General features: G+C 44.5%; 1 protein-coding gene across 1 annotated transcript; it reads left to right on the forward strand.

Moving 5' to 3' along the window:
- The first annotated feature begins 17,232 nt into the window (after positions 1 to 17,232).
- On the forward strand, positions 17,233 to 17,733 carry LOC103645125 (Calcium-binding EF hand family protein). The gene has a single exon (XM_008668243.1). The coding sequence runs from the start codon at positions 17,233 to 17,235 to the stop codon at positions 17,731 to 17,733; it is 501 nt and encodes a 166-aa protein (XP_008666465.1).
- The last annotated feature ends 326 nt before the right edge of the window (positions 17,734 to 18,059 follow it).

Consider the following 18,059-nt stretch of genomic DNA (forward strand, 5'->3'; position numbering starts at 1 on the left):
GACTTACCTCCTTTATTGAGGTCGACATGCCCGTCAGTTCCCATCGGTGTCTTTGAGGGCTTGGCGTCCTTCATCCCAAACCGCTTGAGAAGATCTTGAGTGTACTTCGTTTGGGAGATGAAGGTGCCATCCTTGAGTTGCTTCACTTGGAACCCAAGGAAGTAGTTCAACTCGCCCATCATCGACATCTCAAACTTTTGAGTCATCACCCTGCTAAACTCCTCACAAGACTTTTGGTTAGTAGAACCAAATATTATGTCATCGACATAAATTTGGCACACAAAAAGATCACCATCACAGGTCTTAGTGAAAAGAGTGGGATCGACTTTCCCAACCTTGAAAGCATTAGCAATTAAGAAATCTCTAAGGCATTCATACCATGCTCTTGGGGCTTGCTTAAGTCCATAGAGCGCCTTAGAGAGCTTGAACACATGGTCGGGGTACCTGTCATCCTCAAAGCCAGGAGGTTGTTCCACATACACCTCCTCCTAGATTGGCCCGTTGAGGAAAGTGCTCTTCACATCCATTTGAAATAACCTGAAAGAGTGGTGAGCGGCATAGGCTAATAATATTCGAATAGACTCTAGTCTAGCCACAGGAGCAAAAGTCTCCTCGAAATCCAAACCTGCGACTTGGGCATAACCTTTCGCCACAAGTCGAGCCTTGTTTCTTATCACCACTCCGTGCTCGTCTTGCTTGTTGCGGAACACCCACTTGGTTCCCACAACATTTTGCTTTGGACGTGGCACCAGGCTCCAAACTTCGTTCTTTTTGAAGTTGTCGAGCTCTTCCTGCATGGCCAACACCCAGTCCGGATCTTGCAAGGCCTCTTCTACCCTGAAAGGCTCAATAGAAGAGACAAACGAGTAATGCTCACAAAAAGTAGCTAAACGTGAGCGAGTTGTTACTCCCTTGCTTATGTCACCCAGAATCTGATCGATGGGGTGATTTCTTTGAATCGTCGCTCGGACTTGAGTTGGAGGGGTCAGTGGTGCTTCTTCCTCCATAACTTGTTCTTCTCGTGCTCCCCCTTGATCACGAGCCTCTTCTTGAGGAACCTGTCCATCATCTTGAGTTGGGGGATGCACCATCATTGAGGAAGAAGGTTGATCTTGCTCTTATTGTTCTTGTGGTCGCACATCTCCAATTGCCATGGTGCGTATTGCGGCTGTTGGAACATCATCTTCATCTATGTCATCAAGATCAACTTGCTCTCTTGGAGAGCCATTAGTCTCATCAAATACAACGTCGCTAGAGACTTCAACCAAACCCGATGATTTGTTGAAGACCCTATACGCCTTTGTATTTGAGTCATATCCTAGTAAAAACCCTTCTACAGCTTTGGGAGCAAATTTAGAATGTCTACCTTTCTTCACCAAAATGTAGCATTTGCTCCCAAACACACGAAAGTAAGAAATATTGAGTTTGTTACCGGTAAGGAGTTCGTAGGAGGTCTTATTGAGGAGGCAATGCAGATATAGCCGGTTTATAGCGTGGCAAGCTGTGTTCACAGCTTTCGACCAAAACCGCTCGGGTGTCTTGAACTCTCCAAGCATCGTCCTTGCCATGTCGATAAGCGTCCTGTTCTTCCTCTCTACCACACCGTTTTGCTGTGGTGTATAGGGAGAGGAGAACTCATGCTTGACGCCTTCCTCCTCAAGATACTCCTCAACTTGTAGGTTCTTGAACTCGGACCCGTTGTCGCTTCTTATCTTTTTCACCTTGAGCTCAAATTCGTTTTGAGCCCTCCTTAGAAAGCACTTGAGGGTCCCTCGGATTTCTGATTTATCCTGCAAAAAGAATACCCAAGTGAAGCGGGAAAATCATCAACAATTACTAAACCATACTTACTTCCCCCGATGCTAAGATAGGCAACGGGTCCAAAGAGGTCCATGTGGAGAAGCTCCAGTGGTCTTGATGTTGTCATCACATTCTTGCTGTGATGAGTGCTTCCCACCTATTTCTCTGCCTGACAAGCTGCACATGGTCTATCTTTTTCGAAACATACATTGGTTAGTCCTAACACATGTTCTCCCTTTAGAAGTTTATGAAGGTTCTTCATCCCAACATGTGCTAGACGGCGATGCCACAGCCAGCCCATACTAGTCTTAGCTATTAAGCATGCATCTAGATCGACCTCCTCTTTCTAAATCAACTAAGTAGAGTTTGTCGTCTAATACACCCTTAAACGCTAATGAACCATCACTCCTTCTAAAGACAGAAACATCAACATTTGTAAACAAACAATTGTAGCCCATGTGGCACAATTGACTTATAGACAGGAGGTTGTATCCTAATGACTCTACTAAAAATACATTTGAAATAGAGTGCTTGCTTGTGATGGCTATCTTTCCCGAACCTTTGACCTTGCCTTGGTTCCCATCTCCAAAAATAATCGTATCTTGGTAATCCTTATTCTTGACGTAGGAGGTGAACATCTTCTTCTCCCCCGTGATGTGGTTTGTGCATCCGCTGTCGATAATCCAGCTTAAGCCCCCAAATGCATAAACATGCAAGACAATTTATGCTTGGGTTTTAGGTACCCAACTCTTGTTGGGTCCTACAAGGTTAGTTACAATAGCCTTTGGAATTGAAAGTCGCCTAGAGGGGGGGTGAATAGGGCGAAACTGAAATTCTCAAAAATAATCACAACTACAAGCCGGGTTAGCGTTAGGAATATAATCGAGTCCGCGAGAGAGGGTGCAAAACAAATCGCAAGCAAATAAGAGGTGTGACACGCGGATTTGTTTTACCGAGGTTCGGTTCTCGCAAACCTACTCCCCGTTGAGGTGGTCACAAAGACCGGGTCTCTTTCAACCCTTTCCCTCTCTCAAACGGTCCCTCGGACCGAGTGAGCTTTTCTTCTCAATCACTTGGAACACAAAGTTCCAACAAGGATCACCACAAGATTGGTGTCTCTTGCCTCAATTAAAAGTGAGTTTGATCGCAATGAAGAATCAAAGAAAGAAGAAAGCAATCCAAGCGCAAGAGCTCGAAAGAACATAAGCAAATCTCTCTCACTAGTCACTAACGCTTTGTGTGGAATTTGGGAGAGGATTTGATCTCTTAAGTGTGTCTAGAATTGAATGCCTAGCTCTTGTAAGTGGTTGGAAGTGTGAAAACTTGGATGCAATGAATGTTGGGTGGTTGGGGGTATTTATAGCCCCAACCATCAAACTAGCCGTTTGGTGGGGCTGACTGTCGTATGGTGCACCGGATAGTCCGGTGCACACCGGACATGTCCGGTGCGCCAGCCACGTCACCAAAGTCGTTGGGATTCGACCGTTGGAGCTCTGTCTTCTGGGCCCGCCTGGATGTCCGGTGGCGCACCGGACATGTACTGTAGAGTGTCCGGTGCGCCAGTATGGGCGTGCCTGACTTCTGCGCGCGCTGGCGCGCATTCAATGCGCTGCAGGTAGCCGTTGGCGCCGAAGTATCCGTTGCTTGGATGGCACACCGGACAGTCCGGTGTACACCGGACATGTCCGGTGAATTATAGCGGTGCGCCTCCGGATTTTCCCGAAGGTGACGAGTTTGAGTTGGAGTCCTCTGGTGCACCGGACACTGTCCGGTGGCACACCGGACAGTCCGGTGCGCCAGACCAGAGGTGCCTTCGGTTGTCCCTTTGCTCTTTTGTTGAACCCCATACTTTGTCTTTTTATTGGCTAAGTGTGAACCTTTGGCACCTGTATAACTTATACACTAGAGCAAACTAGTTAGTCCAATTATTTGTGTTGGGCAATTCAACCACCAAAATCAATTAGGAAATAGGTGTGAGCCTAATTCCCTTTCAATCTCCCCCTTTTTGGTGATTGATGCCAACACAAACCAAAGCAAGTATAGAAATGCATAATTGAACTAGTTTGCATAATGTAAGTGCAAAGGTTGCTTGAAATTAAGCCAATATAACTATTCATAAGATATGCATGGATTGTTTCTTTGTTTTTAACATTTTGGACCACGCTTGCACCACATGTTTTGTTTTTGCAAATTCTTTTGTAAATCCTTTTCAAAGTTCTTTTGCAAATAGTCAAAGGTAAATGAATAAGATTTTGCAAAGCATTTTCAAGATTTGAAATTTTCTCCCCTGTTTCAAATGCTTTTCCTTTGTCTAAACAAAACTCCCCCTAAATAAATTCTCCTGTTAGTGTTCAATAGGGTTTTGATATATCAATTTTGAAATACTACTTTTCTCCCCCTTTTGAACACAATAAGATATCAATTTGAAATTTACTAATTGAGAATCATACCAATTGAAAAACTCGTTTTAAAATTAGGTGGTGGTGCGGTCCTTTTGCTTTGGGCTCATACTCTCTCCCCCTTTGGCATGAATCGCCAAAAACGGAATCATTAGAGCCCTTTGAATTACTTTCTCCCCCTTTGGTCAGAAATAAATGAGTGAAGATTATACCAAAGATGAAGTCCTTTTGCTTTGCGCTCATGCTTTCTCCCCCAAAGATGGAGAGTTGCTCGGAGTGATGGCGAAGGATGAGTTACGGAGTGGAAGCCTTTGTCTTCGCCGAAGACTCCAATTCCCTTTCAATACACCTATGACTTGGTTTGAAATAGACTTGAAAACGCATTAGTCATAGCATATGAAAGAGACATGATCAAAGGTATATGAATGAGCTATGTGTGTAAATCAACAAAAGAAGTTCCTAGAATCGAGAATATTTAGCTCATGCCTAAGTTTGTTAAAAGTTTGTTCATCAAGAGGCTTGGTAAAGATATCGGCTAATTGATCTTTACTATTAATGTAAGAAATCTCGATATCTCCGTTTTGTTGGTGATCCCTTAAAAAGTGATACCGAATGGCTATGTGTTTAGTGCGGCTATGCTCGACGGGATTATCCGCCATTTTGATTGCACTCTCATTATCAAATAGCAAAGGAACTTTGGTTAATTGTAACCATAGTCCCTAAGGGTTTGCCTCATCCAAAGTAGTTGCGCGCAACAATGTCCTGCGGCAATGTACTCGGCTTCGGCGGTAGAAAGAGCAACGGAATTTTGCTTCTTTGAAGCCCAAGACACCAAGGATCTTCCCAAGAACTGGCAAGTCCCCGATGTGCTCTTTCTATTAATTTTACACCCCGCCCAATCGGCATCGGAATAACCAATCAAATCAAAAGTGAATCCCCTAGGATACCAAAGCCCAAACTTAGGAGTATAAACTAAATATCTCAAGATTCGTTTTACGGCCGTAAGGTGAGCTTCCTTAGGGTCGGCTTGGAATCTTGCACACATGCATACGGAAAGCATAATATCCGGTCGAGATGCACATAAATATAGCAAAGAACCTATCATCGACCGATATACCTTTTGATCGACGGATTTACCTCCCTCGTTGAGGTCGAGATGCCCATTGGTTCCCATGGGTGTCTTGATGGGTTTGGCATCCTTCATCCCAAACTTGCTTAGAATATCTTGAGTATACTTTGTTTGGCTTAGGAAGGTGCCTTCTTGGAGTTGCTTTACTTGAAATCCTAAGAAATACTTCAACTCCCCCATCATAGACATCTCAAATTTTTGTGTCATGATCCTACTAAATTCTTCACATGTAGACTCGTTAGTAGACCCAAATATAATATCATCAACATAAATTTGGCATACGAACAAGTCATTTTCAAGAGTTTTAGTAAATAAAGTAGGATCGGCCTTTCCGACTTTGAATCCATTAGTGATAAGAAAATCCCTAAGGCATTCATACCATGCTCTTGGGGCTTGCTTGAGCCCATAAAGCGCCTTAGAGAGCTTATAAACATGGTTAGGATACTCACTGTCTTCAAAGCCGGGAGGTTGCTCAACATAGACCTCTTCCTTGATTGGTCCATTGAGGAAGGCACTTTTCACGTCCATTTGATAAAGCTTAAAGCCATGGTAAGTAGCATAGGCCAATAATATGCGAATTGACTCAAGCCTAGCTACAGGTGCATAGGTTTCACCGAAATCCAAACCTTCGACTTGGGAGTATCCCTTGGCCACAAGTCGTGCTTTGTTCCTTGTCACCACACCATGCTCATCTTGCTTGTTGCGGAAGACCCATTTGGTTCCTACAACATTTTGATTAGGACGTGGAACTAAATGTCATACCTCATTCCTAGTGAAGTTGTTGAGCTCCTCTTGCATCGCCACCACCCAATCCGAATCTTGAAGTGCTTCCTCTATCCTGTGTGGCTCAATAGAGGAAACAAAAGAGTAATGCTCACAAAAATGTGCAACACAAGATCTAGTGGTTACCCCCTTATGAATGTCGCCTAGGATGGTGTCGACGGGGTGATCTCGTTGGATTGCTTGGTGGACTCTTGGGTGTGGCGGCCTTTGTTCTTCATCTTCCTTGTCTTGATCATTTGCATCTCCCCCTTGATCATTGCCGTCATCTTGAGGTGGCTCATTTGCTTGATCTTCTATTTCATCAACTTGAGCTTCATCCTCATTTTGAGTTGGTGGAGATGCTTGCGTGGAGGAGGATGGTTGATCTTGTGCATTTGGAGGCTCTTCGGATTCCTTAGGACACACATCCCCAATGGACATGTTCCTTAGCGCGATGCACGGAGCCTCTTCATCAACTATCTCATCAAGATCAACTTGCTCTACTTGAGAGCCGTTAGTTTCATCAAACACAATGTCACAAGAAACTTCAACTAGTCCCGAGGACTTGTTAAAGACTCTATATGCCCTTGTGTTTGAATCATATCCTAGTAAAAAGCCTTCTACAGTCTTAGGAGCAAATTTAGATTTTCTACCTCTTTTAACAAGTATAAAGCATTTGCTACCAAAGACTCTAAAATATGAAATATTGGGCTTTTTACCGGTTAGGAGTTCATACGATGTCTTCTTGAGGATTCGGTGAAGATATAACCGGTTGATGGCGTAGCAAGCGGTGTTGACCGCCTCGGCCCAAAACCGATCCAAAGTCTTGTACTCATCAAGCATGGTTCTTGCCATGTCCAATAGAGTTCTATTCTTCCTTTCCACTACACCATTTTGTTGTGGCGTGTAGGGAGAGGAGAACTCATGCTTTATGCCCTCCTCCTCAAGGAATCCTTCAATTTGAGAGTTCTTGAACTCCGTCCCGTTGTCGCTTCTAATTTTCTTGATCCTTAAGCCGAACTCATTTTGAGCTCGTCTCAAGAATCCCTTTAAGATCTCTTGGGTTTGAGATTTTTCCTGCAAAAAGAATACCCAAGTGAAGCGAGAATAATCATCCACTATTACAAGACAATACTTACTCCCGCTGATGCTTATGTAAGCAATCGGGCCGAATAGATCCATGTGGAGTAGCTTAAGCGGCCTGTCGGTCGTCATGATGTTCTTGTGTGGATGATGAGCACCAACTTGCTTTCCTGCTTGGCATGCGCTACAAACCCTGTCTTTCTCAAAATGAACATTGGTTAGTCCTAAAATGTGCTCTCCCTTTAGAAGCTTATGAAGATTCTTCATCCCAACATGGGCTAGTCGGCGGTGCCAGAGCCAACCCATGTTAGTCTTAGCAATTAAGCAAGTGTCGAGTTCAGCTCTATCAAAATCTACCAAGTATAGCTGACCCTCCAACACTCCCTTAAATGCTATTGAATCATCACTTCTTCTAAAGACAGTGACACCTATATCAGTGAATAGACAGTTGTAACCCATTTTGCATAATTGAGATACAGAAAGCAAATTGTAATCTAATGAATCTACAAGAAAAACATTGGAAATAGAATGGTCAGGAGATATAGCAATTTTACCCAATCCTTTGACCAAACCTTGGTTTCCATCCCCGAATGTGATCGTTCGTTGGAGATCTTGGTTTTTCTCGTAGGAGGAGAACATTTTCTTTTCCCCAGTCATGTGGTTTGTGCACCCGCTATCGATGATCCAACTTGAGCCCTCGGATGCATAAACCTACAAAACAAGTTTAGTTCTTGACTTTAGGTACCCAAACGGTTTTGGGTCCTTTGGCATTAGAAACAAGAACTTTGGGTACCCAAACACAAGTCTTGGAGCCCTTGTGTTTGCCCCCAACAAACTTGGCAACTACCTTGCCGGATTTGTTAGTTAAAACATATGATGCATCAAAAGTTTTGAATGAAATGTTATGATCATTTGATGCACTAGGAGTTTTCTTCTTAGGCAACTTAGCACGGGTTGGTTGCCTAGATCTAGATGTCTCACCCTTATACATGAAAGCATGGTTAGGGCCAGAGTGAGACTTCCTAGAATGAATTCTCCTAATTTTGTTCTCAGGATAACCGGCAGGGTACAAAATGTAACCCTCGTTATCCTGAGGCATGGGAGCCTTGCCCTTAACAAAATTAGATAATCTTTTAGGAGGGGCACTAAGTTTGACATTGTCTCCCCTTTGGAAGCCAATGCCATCCTTGATGCTAGGGCGTCTCCCATTATAAAGCATACTATGAGCAAATTTAATTTTTTCATTCTCTAAGTTATGCTCGGCAATTTTAGCATCTAATTTTGCTATATGATCATTTTGCTGTTTAATTAAAGACATGTGATCATGAATAGCATTAACATCAACATCTCTACATCTAGTACAAATAGATACATGCTCAACGATAGATGTAGAGGGTTTGCAAGATTTTAATTCTACAACCTTAGCATGTAATATATCATTTTCACTTCTAAGGTTAGAAATAGTAATATTGCAAACATCAAAATCTTTAGCCTTAGCAAACAATTTCTCATTTTCAATCCTAAGGCTAGCAAGGGTAATGTTTAATTCTTCAATCTTAGCAAGTAAATCATCATTATCATTTCTAAGATTGGGAATTGAAACATTACAAGCAATAGAATCAACCCTAGCTAATAAATTAGCATTCTCATTTCTAAGGTTGTCTATAGTCTCATGGCAAGTGCTTAACTCACTAGATAATTTTTCACATTTTTCAACTTCTAGAGCATAAGCATTTTTTACCTTAACATGCTTTTTGTTTTCCTTGATTAGAAAGACCTCTTGAGTGTCCAAGAGGTCATCCTTCTCATGGATGGCACTAATTAATTCATTCAACTTTTCTTTTTGTTGCATGTTTAGGTTGGCAAAAAGGGTACGTAAATTATCTTCCTCATCACTAGCATTATCATCGCTAGAAGACTCATATCTAGTGGAGGATTTGGATTTAACCTTCTTCTTTTTGCCGTCCTTTGCCATGAGGCACTTGTGGCCGACGTTGGGGAAGAGAAGGCCCTTGGTGACGGCGATGTTGGCGGCGTCCTCGTCGTCGGAGGAGTCGCTAGAGCTTTCGTCGGAGTCCCACTCCCGACAAACATGGGCATCGCCGCCCTTCTTCTTGTAGTACCTCTTCTTCTCCTTTCTTCTCCCCTTCTTGTCATCACCCCTGTCACTGTCACTAGAAATAGGGCATTTTGCAATAAAGTGACCGGGCTTACCACACTTGTAGCAAACCTTCTTGGAGCGGGGCTTGTAATCCTTCCCCCTCCTTTGCTTGAGGATTTGGCAAAAGCTTTTGATGACAAGCGCCATCTCCTCGTTGTCGAGCTTGGAGACGTCGATGGGTGTTCTACTCGGTGTAGACTCCTCCTTCTTCTCCTCCGTCGCTTTGAATGCGACCGGTTGAGCTTCGGACATAGAAGGACCATCAAGCTCGTTGATCTTCCGTGAGCCCTTGATCATAAATTCAAAGCTCACAAAATTCCCGATAACTTCCTCGGGAGTCATTAGTGTATATCTTGGATTACCACGAATTAATTGAACTTGAGTAGGGTTAAGGAAAATAAGAGATCTTAGAATAACCTTAACCACCTCGTGGTCATCCCACTTTTTGCTCCCGAGGTTGCGCACTTGGTTTACCAAGGTTTTGAGCCGGTTGTACATGTCTTGTGGCTCCTCCCCTTGGCGTAGACGGAAGCGATCGAGCTCCCCCTCGATCGTTTCCCGTTTGGTGATCTTGGTGAGTTCATCACCCTCATGCGCGGTTTTGAGCACGTCCCAAACTTCCTTGGCGCTCTTCAATCCTTGCACCTTGTTGTACTCCTCTCTACTTAGAGAGGCAAGGAGTATTGTTGTGGCTTAGGAGTTGAAGTGCTCGATTTGGGCCACCTCGTCCTCATCATAATCCTCATCCCCTACAGATGGTACCTGTGCTCCAAACTCAACAACATTCCATATACTTTTGTGGAGTGAGGTTAGATGAAATTTCATTAAATCACTCCACCTAGCATAATCTTCACCGTCAAAGGTTGGCGGTTTGCCTAATGGAACGGAAAGTAATGGAGTATGTCTAGAAGTACGAGGATAATGTAAGGGGATCTTACTAAACTTCTTACGCTCATGGCGCTTCGAAGTTATTGAGGGCGCGTCGGAGCCGAAGGTAGAAGGTGATGAAGTGTCGGTCTCGTAGTAGATCACCTTCCTCATCTTCTTAATTTTGTCGCCACTCCGATGCGACTTGTGGGAAGAAGTCTTCTTTTCCTTCTTCTTCTCCTTCCTCTTCTCCTTGTTGCGTGACTCTCCCGATAGAGCTTTCTCGTTGCTTGTAGTGGGCTTTTCGCCGGTCTCCATCTCCTTCTTGGCGTGATCTCCCAACATCACTTCGAGCGGTTAGGCTCTAATGAAGCACCGGGCTTTGATACCAATTGAAAGTCGCCTAGAGGGGGGTGAATAGGGCGAAACTGAAATTCTCAAAAATAATCACAACTACAAGCCGGGTTAGCGTTAGGAATATAATCGAGTCCGCGAGAGAGGGTGCAAAACAAATCGCAAGCAAATAAGAGGTGTGACACGCGGATTTGTTTTACCGAGGTTCGGTTCTCGCAAACCTACTCCCCGTTGAGGTGGTCACAAAGACCGGGTCTCTTTCAACCCTTTCCCTCTCTCAAACGGTCCCTCGGACCGAGTGAGCTTTTCTTCTCAATCGCTTGGAACACAAAGTTCCAACAAGGATCACCACAAGATTGGTGTCTCTTGCCTCAATTACAAGTGAGTTTGATCGCAATGAAGAATCAAAGAAAGAAGAAAGCAATCCAAGCGCAAGAGCTCGAAAGCACACAAGCAAATCTCTCTCACTAGTCACTAACGCTTTGTGTGGAATTTGGGAGAGGATTTGATCTCTTGAGTGTGTCTAGAATTGAATGCCTAGCTCTTGTAAGTGGTTGGAAGTGTGAAAACTTGGATGCAATGAATGGTGGGTGGTTGGGGGTATTTATAGCCCCAACCACCAAACTAGCCGTTTGGTGGGGCTGACTGTCGTATGGTGCACCGGACAGTCCGGTGCACACCGGACATGTCCGGTGCGCCAGCCACGTCACCAAAGCCGTTGGGATTCGACCGTTGGAGCTCTGTCTTCTGGGCCCGCCTGGATGTCCGGTGGCGCACCGGACATATACTGTAGAGTGTCCGGTGCGCCAGTATGGGCGTGCCTGACTTCTGCGCGCGTTGGCGCGCATTCAATGCGCTGTAGGTAGCCGTTGGCGCCGAAGTATCCGTTGCTTCGATGGCACACCGGACAGTCCGGTGTACACCGGACATGTCCGGTGAATTATAGCGGAGCGCCTCCGGATTTTCCCGAAGGTGACGAGTTTGAGTTGGAGTCCTCTGGTGCACCGGACACTGTCCGGTGGCACACCGGACAGTCCGGTGCGCCAGACCAGAGGTGCCTTCGGTTGTCCCTTTGCTCTTTTGTTGAACCCCATACTTTGTCTTTTTATTGGCTAAGTGTGAACCTTTGGCACCTGTATAACTTATACACTAGAGCAAACTAGTTAGTCCAATTATTTGTGTTGGGCAATTCAACCACCAAAATCAATTAGGAAATAGGTGTGAGCCTAATTCCCTTTCAGGAATCCAAATACAAGTCTTGTCTCCCTTGCATTTGGATCCCAACTTTATAGCAACTACTTTTTCATTCTCACATACAAGCACAAATGAAGTATTGCAAGCATGGTAAATAATGGAAGGTTCATTGCACATTCTCCTAGCCACATGAGGCACAACATTACTTCTCCTAGGCCTACTTATACCATGCACAAAAGTAGAGCTACAGGCAATCATAGCATGTGAATCAAAAGCATCATGATCATAACCCCTATTATAATTGGAATGACTAGCAAATTTCCTATTATAAATGAAAGCATGATTCTTTTGATTACTACTAGCCATAGGGCCTTCCCTTTCTCCTTGTTGGGAATGGGAGTTCTTTGGCTTGTTAAGTTCTTGGCTTCCTTTCAAAAACCAAGCCCATCCTTAATTGAGGGGTGTCTACCAACGGTGTAGGCATCCCTAGCAAATTTTAAGTGATCAAAATTAATTTTGCAAGTCTTAAGTTGAGCATTAAGACTTGCCACCTCATCATTTAATTTGGTGATAGAAATAAGGTGTTCATCACAAGCATCAACATTAAAATCCTTACATCTATCACAAATAACAACATGCTCTTCACAAGAACTAGATTTATTAACTTCCTCTAGCTTAGTAGTTAATTCATCGTTTAAACTCTTTAAACTAGATACAGTTTCATGGCAAGTAGATAACTCAGAAGATAGTATTTCATTCCTTTTAATTTCTAAAGCAAGATATTTTTGCACACTAACAAATTTATCATGCTCCTCATATAAAATATCCTCTTGTTTTTCTAACAATCTATCCTTTTCATTTAGAGCATCAATTAATTCATTGATTTTTTCTACCTTAGCTCTATCTAAACCTTTGAATAAGCTAGAGTAATCTACTTCATCATCAAAAGAATCATCATCGCTAGAAGTAGTGTACTTAGGGGAATCTCGAACACTTACCTTCTTCTCCTTGGCCATGAGGCAAGTGTGGCGTTCATTGGGGAAGAGCGAAGATTTGTTGAAGGCCGAGGCTACCAGTCCTTCATCGTCGGAGTCAGATGAAGAGCAGTCCGAATCCCATTCTTTGCCAAGGTGCGCCTCGCCCTTCGCCTTCTTCTACACCTTTTCCTTCTCCCTCTTCCCATGCTTTTCTTGTTCCTGGTCATTATCATTATCGGGGCATTGTGCTATGAAATGACCAGTCTTACCGCATTTGAAACAGGAGCACTTTCCCCTTGATTTGTTTTTGTTGGGGTACTCCTTGCGTCCTTTCAATGCGATCTTGAAGCGCTTGATGATGAGGGCCATCTCATCTTCGTTTAGCCCGGCAGCCTCAACTTGTGCCACCTTGCTTGGTAGCGCCTCCCTGGTGCTTGTTGCTTTGAGAGCAACGGGTTGAGGCTCGTAGACGGGTAGAGGGCCATTAAGATCATCATCCACGTATCGCACTTCCTTTACCATCATGCGCCCGCTCACGAATTTTCCGAGTATCTCCTCAGGCGTCATTTTGGTGTACCTGGGATTTTCACGAATAAGGTTTACAAGATGGGGGTCAATTACCGTGAATGACCTTAGCATAAGTCGGACGACATCGTGGTCCGTCCATCTTGTACTTCCATAGCTTCTAATCTTGTTGATGAGGGTCTTGAGCCTGTTGTAGGTTTGCGTTGGCTCCTCTCCCCTGATCATCGCAAATCTTCCCAGCTCGCCTTCCACCAACTCTATTTTGATGATCATGGTGGCGTCGTTTCCCTCATGAGATATCTTGAGGGTGTCCCAGATTTGCTTAGCGTTGTCCAAGCCGCTCACCTTGTTGTATTCATCCCTGCACAAAGATGCTAGCAAAACAGTGGTAGCTTATGCATTCTTATGAATTTGCTCATTAATAAACACAAGGTTATTCGTACTATCGAAATGCATTCCATTTTCAACTATCTCCCAAATACTAGGATGGAGAGAAAATAAGTGACTACACATTTTGTGACTCCAAAAAGAGTAGTCTTCTCCATCAAAGTGTGGAGGTTTACCAAGTGGAATTGATAGCAAATGAGCATTAGAATTGAATGGAATACGAGAATAATCAAATGAATAGTTTTGATTAACCGGTTTCTTTTTAGACGAGTCATCGTCGTCGTCGTCTCTTGGTGAAGAAGAGGAGGCGTCGCTGTCGTAGTAAATGATCTTCTTGATTCGCCTCTTCTTCCCATCCCTCTTCTTGTGACTCGATCCTGAGTTAGTGGGCTTGTCGTCCCTTGGCTCGTTGAAGAGGGACTCCTTCTCCTTGTCGTTGACCACCATCCCCTTTCCCTTAGGATCCATCTCTTCGGGCGATTAGTCCCTTACGTGAAGAGAACGACTCTGATACCAATTGAGAGCACCTAGAGGGGGGTGAATAGGTGGTCTTGTAAAATTCAACACTAATAGCCACAAAACTTAGTTATGAAAGTTAGAACGACTAAGTAGCTTGAAGCGAGTTCTTGTGAACACAGACAATCAAAGAGAAAGCACACAAGAGACACACAATTTTTATCCCATGGTTCGGCCAAGTAATACTTGCCTACTTCCACGTTGTGGCGTCCCAATGGACGAGGGTTGCACTCAACCCCTTTCAAGTGATCTGATGATCAACTTGAATACCACGGTTTTTCCTTTCTTAGACTTTCTCCCGTTTGCGAGGAATCTCCACAATTTGGAGCCTCTCGCCCTTACAATGATGATCACAAAAGAAGCACAGAAGTAAGGGAGGGGAGAGCAACACACACAAGACTCAAATCCACAGCACAATCACGCACACAAGTCACAACTTGAGCTTAAAACACAACGCACGGAGTTCACAACTCAAATGGAGCTCAAGTCACTATCACACCGGACAGTCTGGTGCCCCTTGCCGACCGTTGGCGCGGGCCACGCGTCGCCCGCGGATTGCGCGACCGACCGTTGCGCTGGCGACCGTTGGCTCACCGGACAGTCCGGTGCACCACCGGACAGTCCGGTGAATTATAGCCGTACGCCGCCAAACTTTCCCGAGAGTGGCATGTTCACCGGAAACCAGCCTGGCGCACCGGACAGTCCGGTGTGCCAGGCCGAGCTGGACTTCGGCTGCACCCAGCCAAGTCTTTTGCAATTCTTCTCTTATCTTCTTTTCTCTGTTTCTAACACTTAGACAAATATATTAGTATACAAAAACCAACTACGAAGTCTAGAAACATACCTTCTCTTGATTTGCACTTTTTCAATCTTTGGCATATTAGAACTCAATTAAATGTGTTGGGCACTTAATCACCAAAATATAATAGAAATTGCTCAAGGGCACATTTCCCTTTCAGGCGACCATGCCGATAGCGTGTTCTGCACACTAGCGGTCGCTAACTCCCTCGGACGTCGCTGCGCAGTCACCATGGCTCATCATTGCGGATCCAACGGTAGCCCAACCAAAGTCACGTGACAGACCATTTTGGGTGGCCCATTCCAGCCCACAGCAGAGCGCCCAAAAACTACGGCATCCGTTCATGCATGATGCATCTATGAGTACATGTTTTGTACGTGATTCACTGCATGGTACATGCACGTCTTTGCATCCAAACATCTAGCCATCGAGGGTTGTGTTTACCCGAGGTCAAATCTTTAATAACTTTTTTATTATATTTTTAATGTAAGTTATTATAGGGCGTGTCTATTGGAGATTGTATGTATAGTTTTACAAAACGGGAAAAGGAGAAAACGGACAACTATGTTACAAAATGTTGTATCCAGCTCATAATTTTGTCTCCTATCTAGGGCTTAACCCGGTGATAGATGTATCTCATTTCAGTCTTGAACATCTCCCTGCAGGCTTCCACCGTAGTGGTACATCGTTGAATATCCAGTTATTTCTACTTTTAATTTCCATATGCACCAAGACATGGTTATGGTAATTTTCATTCTTCATGCCACTTTCAGTCTTGCTCTAATCTGCAATAATGTATGCACCAGATCCACTGTGTGGGGCAGGGTGATACCGATCGTGACCTATCATCTTCTAGCAAAGTTGCATCTCAGGAAGAGGTGCAGTATCGTTTCTTCTCGTTGCAGTATGCAGTTTTTGCATGTGTAGGAATCCAGAGGCATGGCTCGACGTTGAGAAAGGATCTAGTGTTTAACCTGTCTTTTAGCAGCAACCAGAAAAAACCTTATGTTTTGGTTGGCATTTTGTTTTCCATGTACATTAGTATATTGGGTGGGTCCACTCTTCTCCAGCCATATGTACATATGCCTTCTGGGATGAATAAAGGCTTGAGCTGCCAGCGCAGAGCCATCTATCCTGCTGGTCTTCATTTGAGAGATTTGCAATCGAGTCTTGAAGGTGATGGAGTTGTTGGAAAGCTTCCTCTGATAAAGGAGTGTGGAACATTTCATGTATATCAGTTGTTCTTGCTTGGTTTATAGTGATGTTTTTGTTGGAGGCAAACGACCAAAGATCAGGAAAATTTTCTGATTTGCATACACCGCCCCATTTGTCATGCGAGAGTAAAATTGTTCTTCCATCCCCTACCTCCACCTAAGCTAGCTCCTTGTAGATGTGTAGGATTTTTAGGATGTCTTTCCACCAGAATAAGTCTACTGATCTCTCTGAAGGTACTGCGTTGTTGCGGTAGTGGTTGACCCATATTATGTTAACCCACAGGGTGTCTACTTTTTTATTATATATGTAGTACTTGTTTGGAGTTTTTTGGTTTGGACAAATCTGATGACTTGTTTGGATCATGAACTGAAATCGTTGTTTTCACTTCATTATTAGATTACCTTTTAATCCCGCCTAATTTATTAGAACAAATAGAGTCTTTTTTTTCCATCCTATACATCTAGTTGGATTTACATACCTAGTTACTAGTCGGGTCTAAAAATTGGTCTAAATTACTTGTGGTTGGCTAGCTATAGTTGATTGAGCCTTGTGTAAAAAGATTGAAGTGGATAAGTGAAAGAGAACCATCTGATCTAAGATCATTATTTGTCTGAAAGTAACTGACGTACATCGTTATTAAGCTTTATCCTCATATAACCCAGAAACAAATTTACTCTTTACTGGGCCGTGTCTGCTACTTCTGGCACGCGCTCACTAGCTGATGCACACCTCAAGTCTTCTGTGTCGTGTCGGAGTGGCACATGTTTTCTTCACGATGAAACGACGGCTGAAGGAGCCGAAAGAAATGAAACTTTGGGCAGTTCCCTCCCAGGCACCCGCCACACAAGACACAACTCGTGCCCACGGCATCTGACCGGCGTCAAAACCCACCGGCCCAGCCCAACCCGTCTGCAGAAACCGTCGGCCCAGGCGCCCCTTCCAGGTGCGTCCAGTCGCGACCCTATAAAAAAATGGCAGAGCAGAGAGCCCAGAGCAAACTCACACACACCAACACACAAGACACAACACATCGCCGGAACACGAACAGCGAGAGGAACCCGAAGATGAGCGTTGAGATCCTGGACGGGAGCACGGTGCGGAGCTTCGTGGAGGACGAGCGCGCCTTCAACTCCTCGGTGGACGGCCGCTTCGCCGCGCTGGACGCCGACCACGACGGCCTGCTCACCTACGCCGAGATGGCCGGGGATCTCATGAGCCTGCGCGTGTTGGAGAGGCACTTCGGCGTGGACAAGGCGGCGGTGGCGCCGGAGGAGCTCGGGGCGCTCTACCGTGGCCTGTTCGCGCGGTTCGACAGGGACGGCAGCGGCATGGTGGACCAGCACGAGTTCCGGGCGGAGATGAAGGAGGTGATGCTCGCCGTGGCCAACGGGCTCGGCTTCCTCCCCGTGCAGATGGTCGTCGAGGAAGGCAGCTTCCTCAAGGTCGCCGTCGACAGGGAGCTCGGCCAGCTCGCCAAAGCTGCGTTAAATGAAGCTCATTCACGCGCGCGGAATACTACCAGTATACACACTATTCGAGAGAGAGCGAGGAAATTTCGAGCATAATATATGGAGAATAAATTATACGGAGTATTATATAAAATTTCTCGCACAATATACATTGAGGATATTTTAGAGCTGGTAGAGCTTCACGTCTTTGTAGTTCGTATAGAAAGACCTTGTATTCCTTAACTATTCAGTTTATTTACTTAAGAGTAAAATAGTTATTATTTACTTCCTTCAACCATCTCCTTTAACCAATCCTTATTTTTTTGGTTTTTTATAGGCGTAGGCGTGTCCTTAGGGAGGGTTTGGTTACATAGGCTAATTTTTAGTCCCTGCAATTTAGTCACTTTTAGTCTTTAATTTACCAAATACAAGGACTAAAGAAG

This window comes from Zea mays, chromosome 1 (genome assembly GCF_902167145.1).
Source record: "Zea mays cultivar B73 chromosome 1, Zm-B73-REFERENCE-NAM-5.0, whole genome shotgun sequence".
In the NCBI taxonomy this organism is placed as follows: domain Eukaryota; kingdom Viridiplantae; phylum Streptophyta; class Magnoliopsida; order Poales; family Poaceae; genus Zea; species Zea mays.

Coding starts and splice junctions, on each gene's coding strand:
- LOC103645125 (XM_008668243.1), top strand. CDS start 17,233: ATGAGCGTTGAGATCCTGGACGGGAGCACGGTGCGGAGCTTCGTGGAG.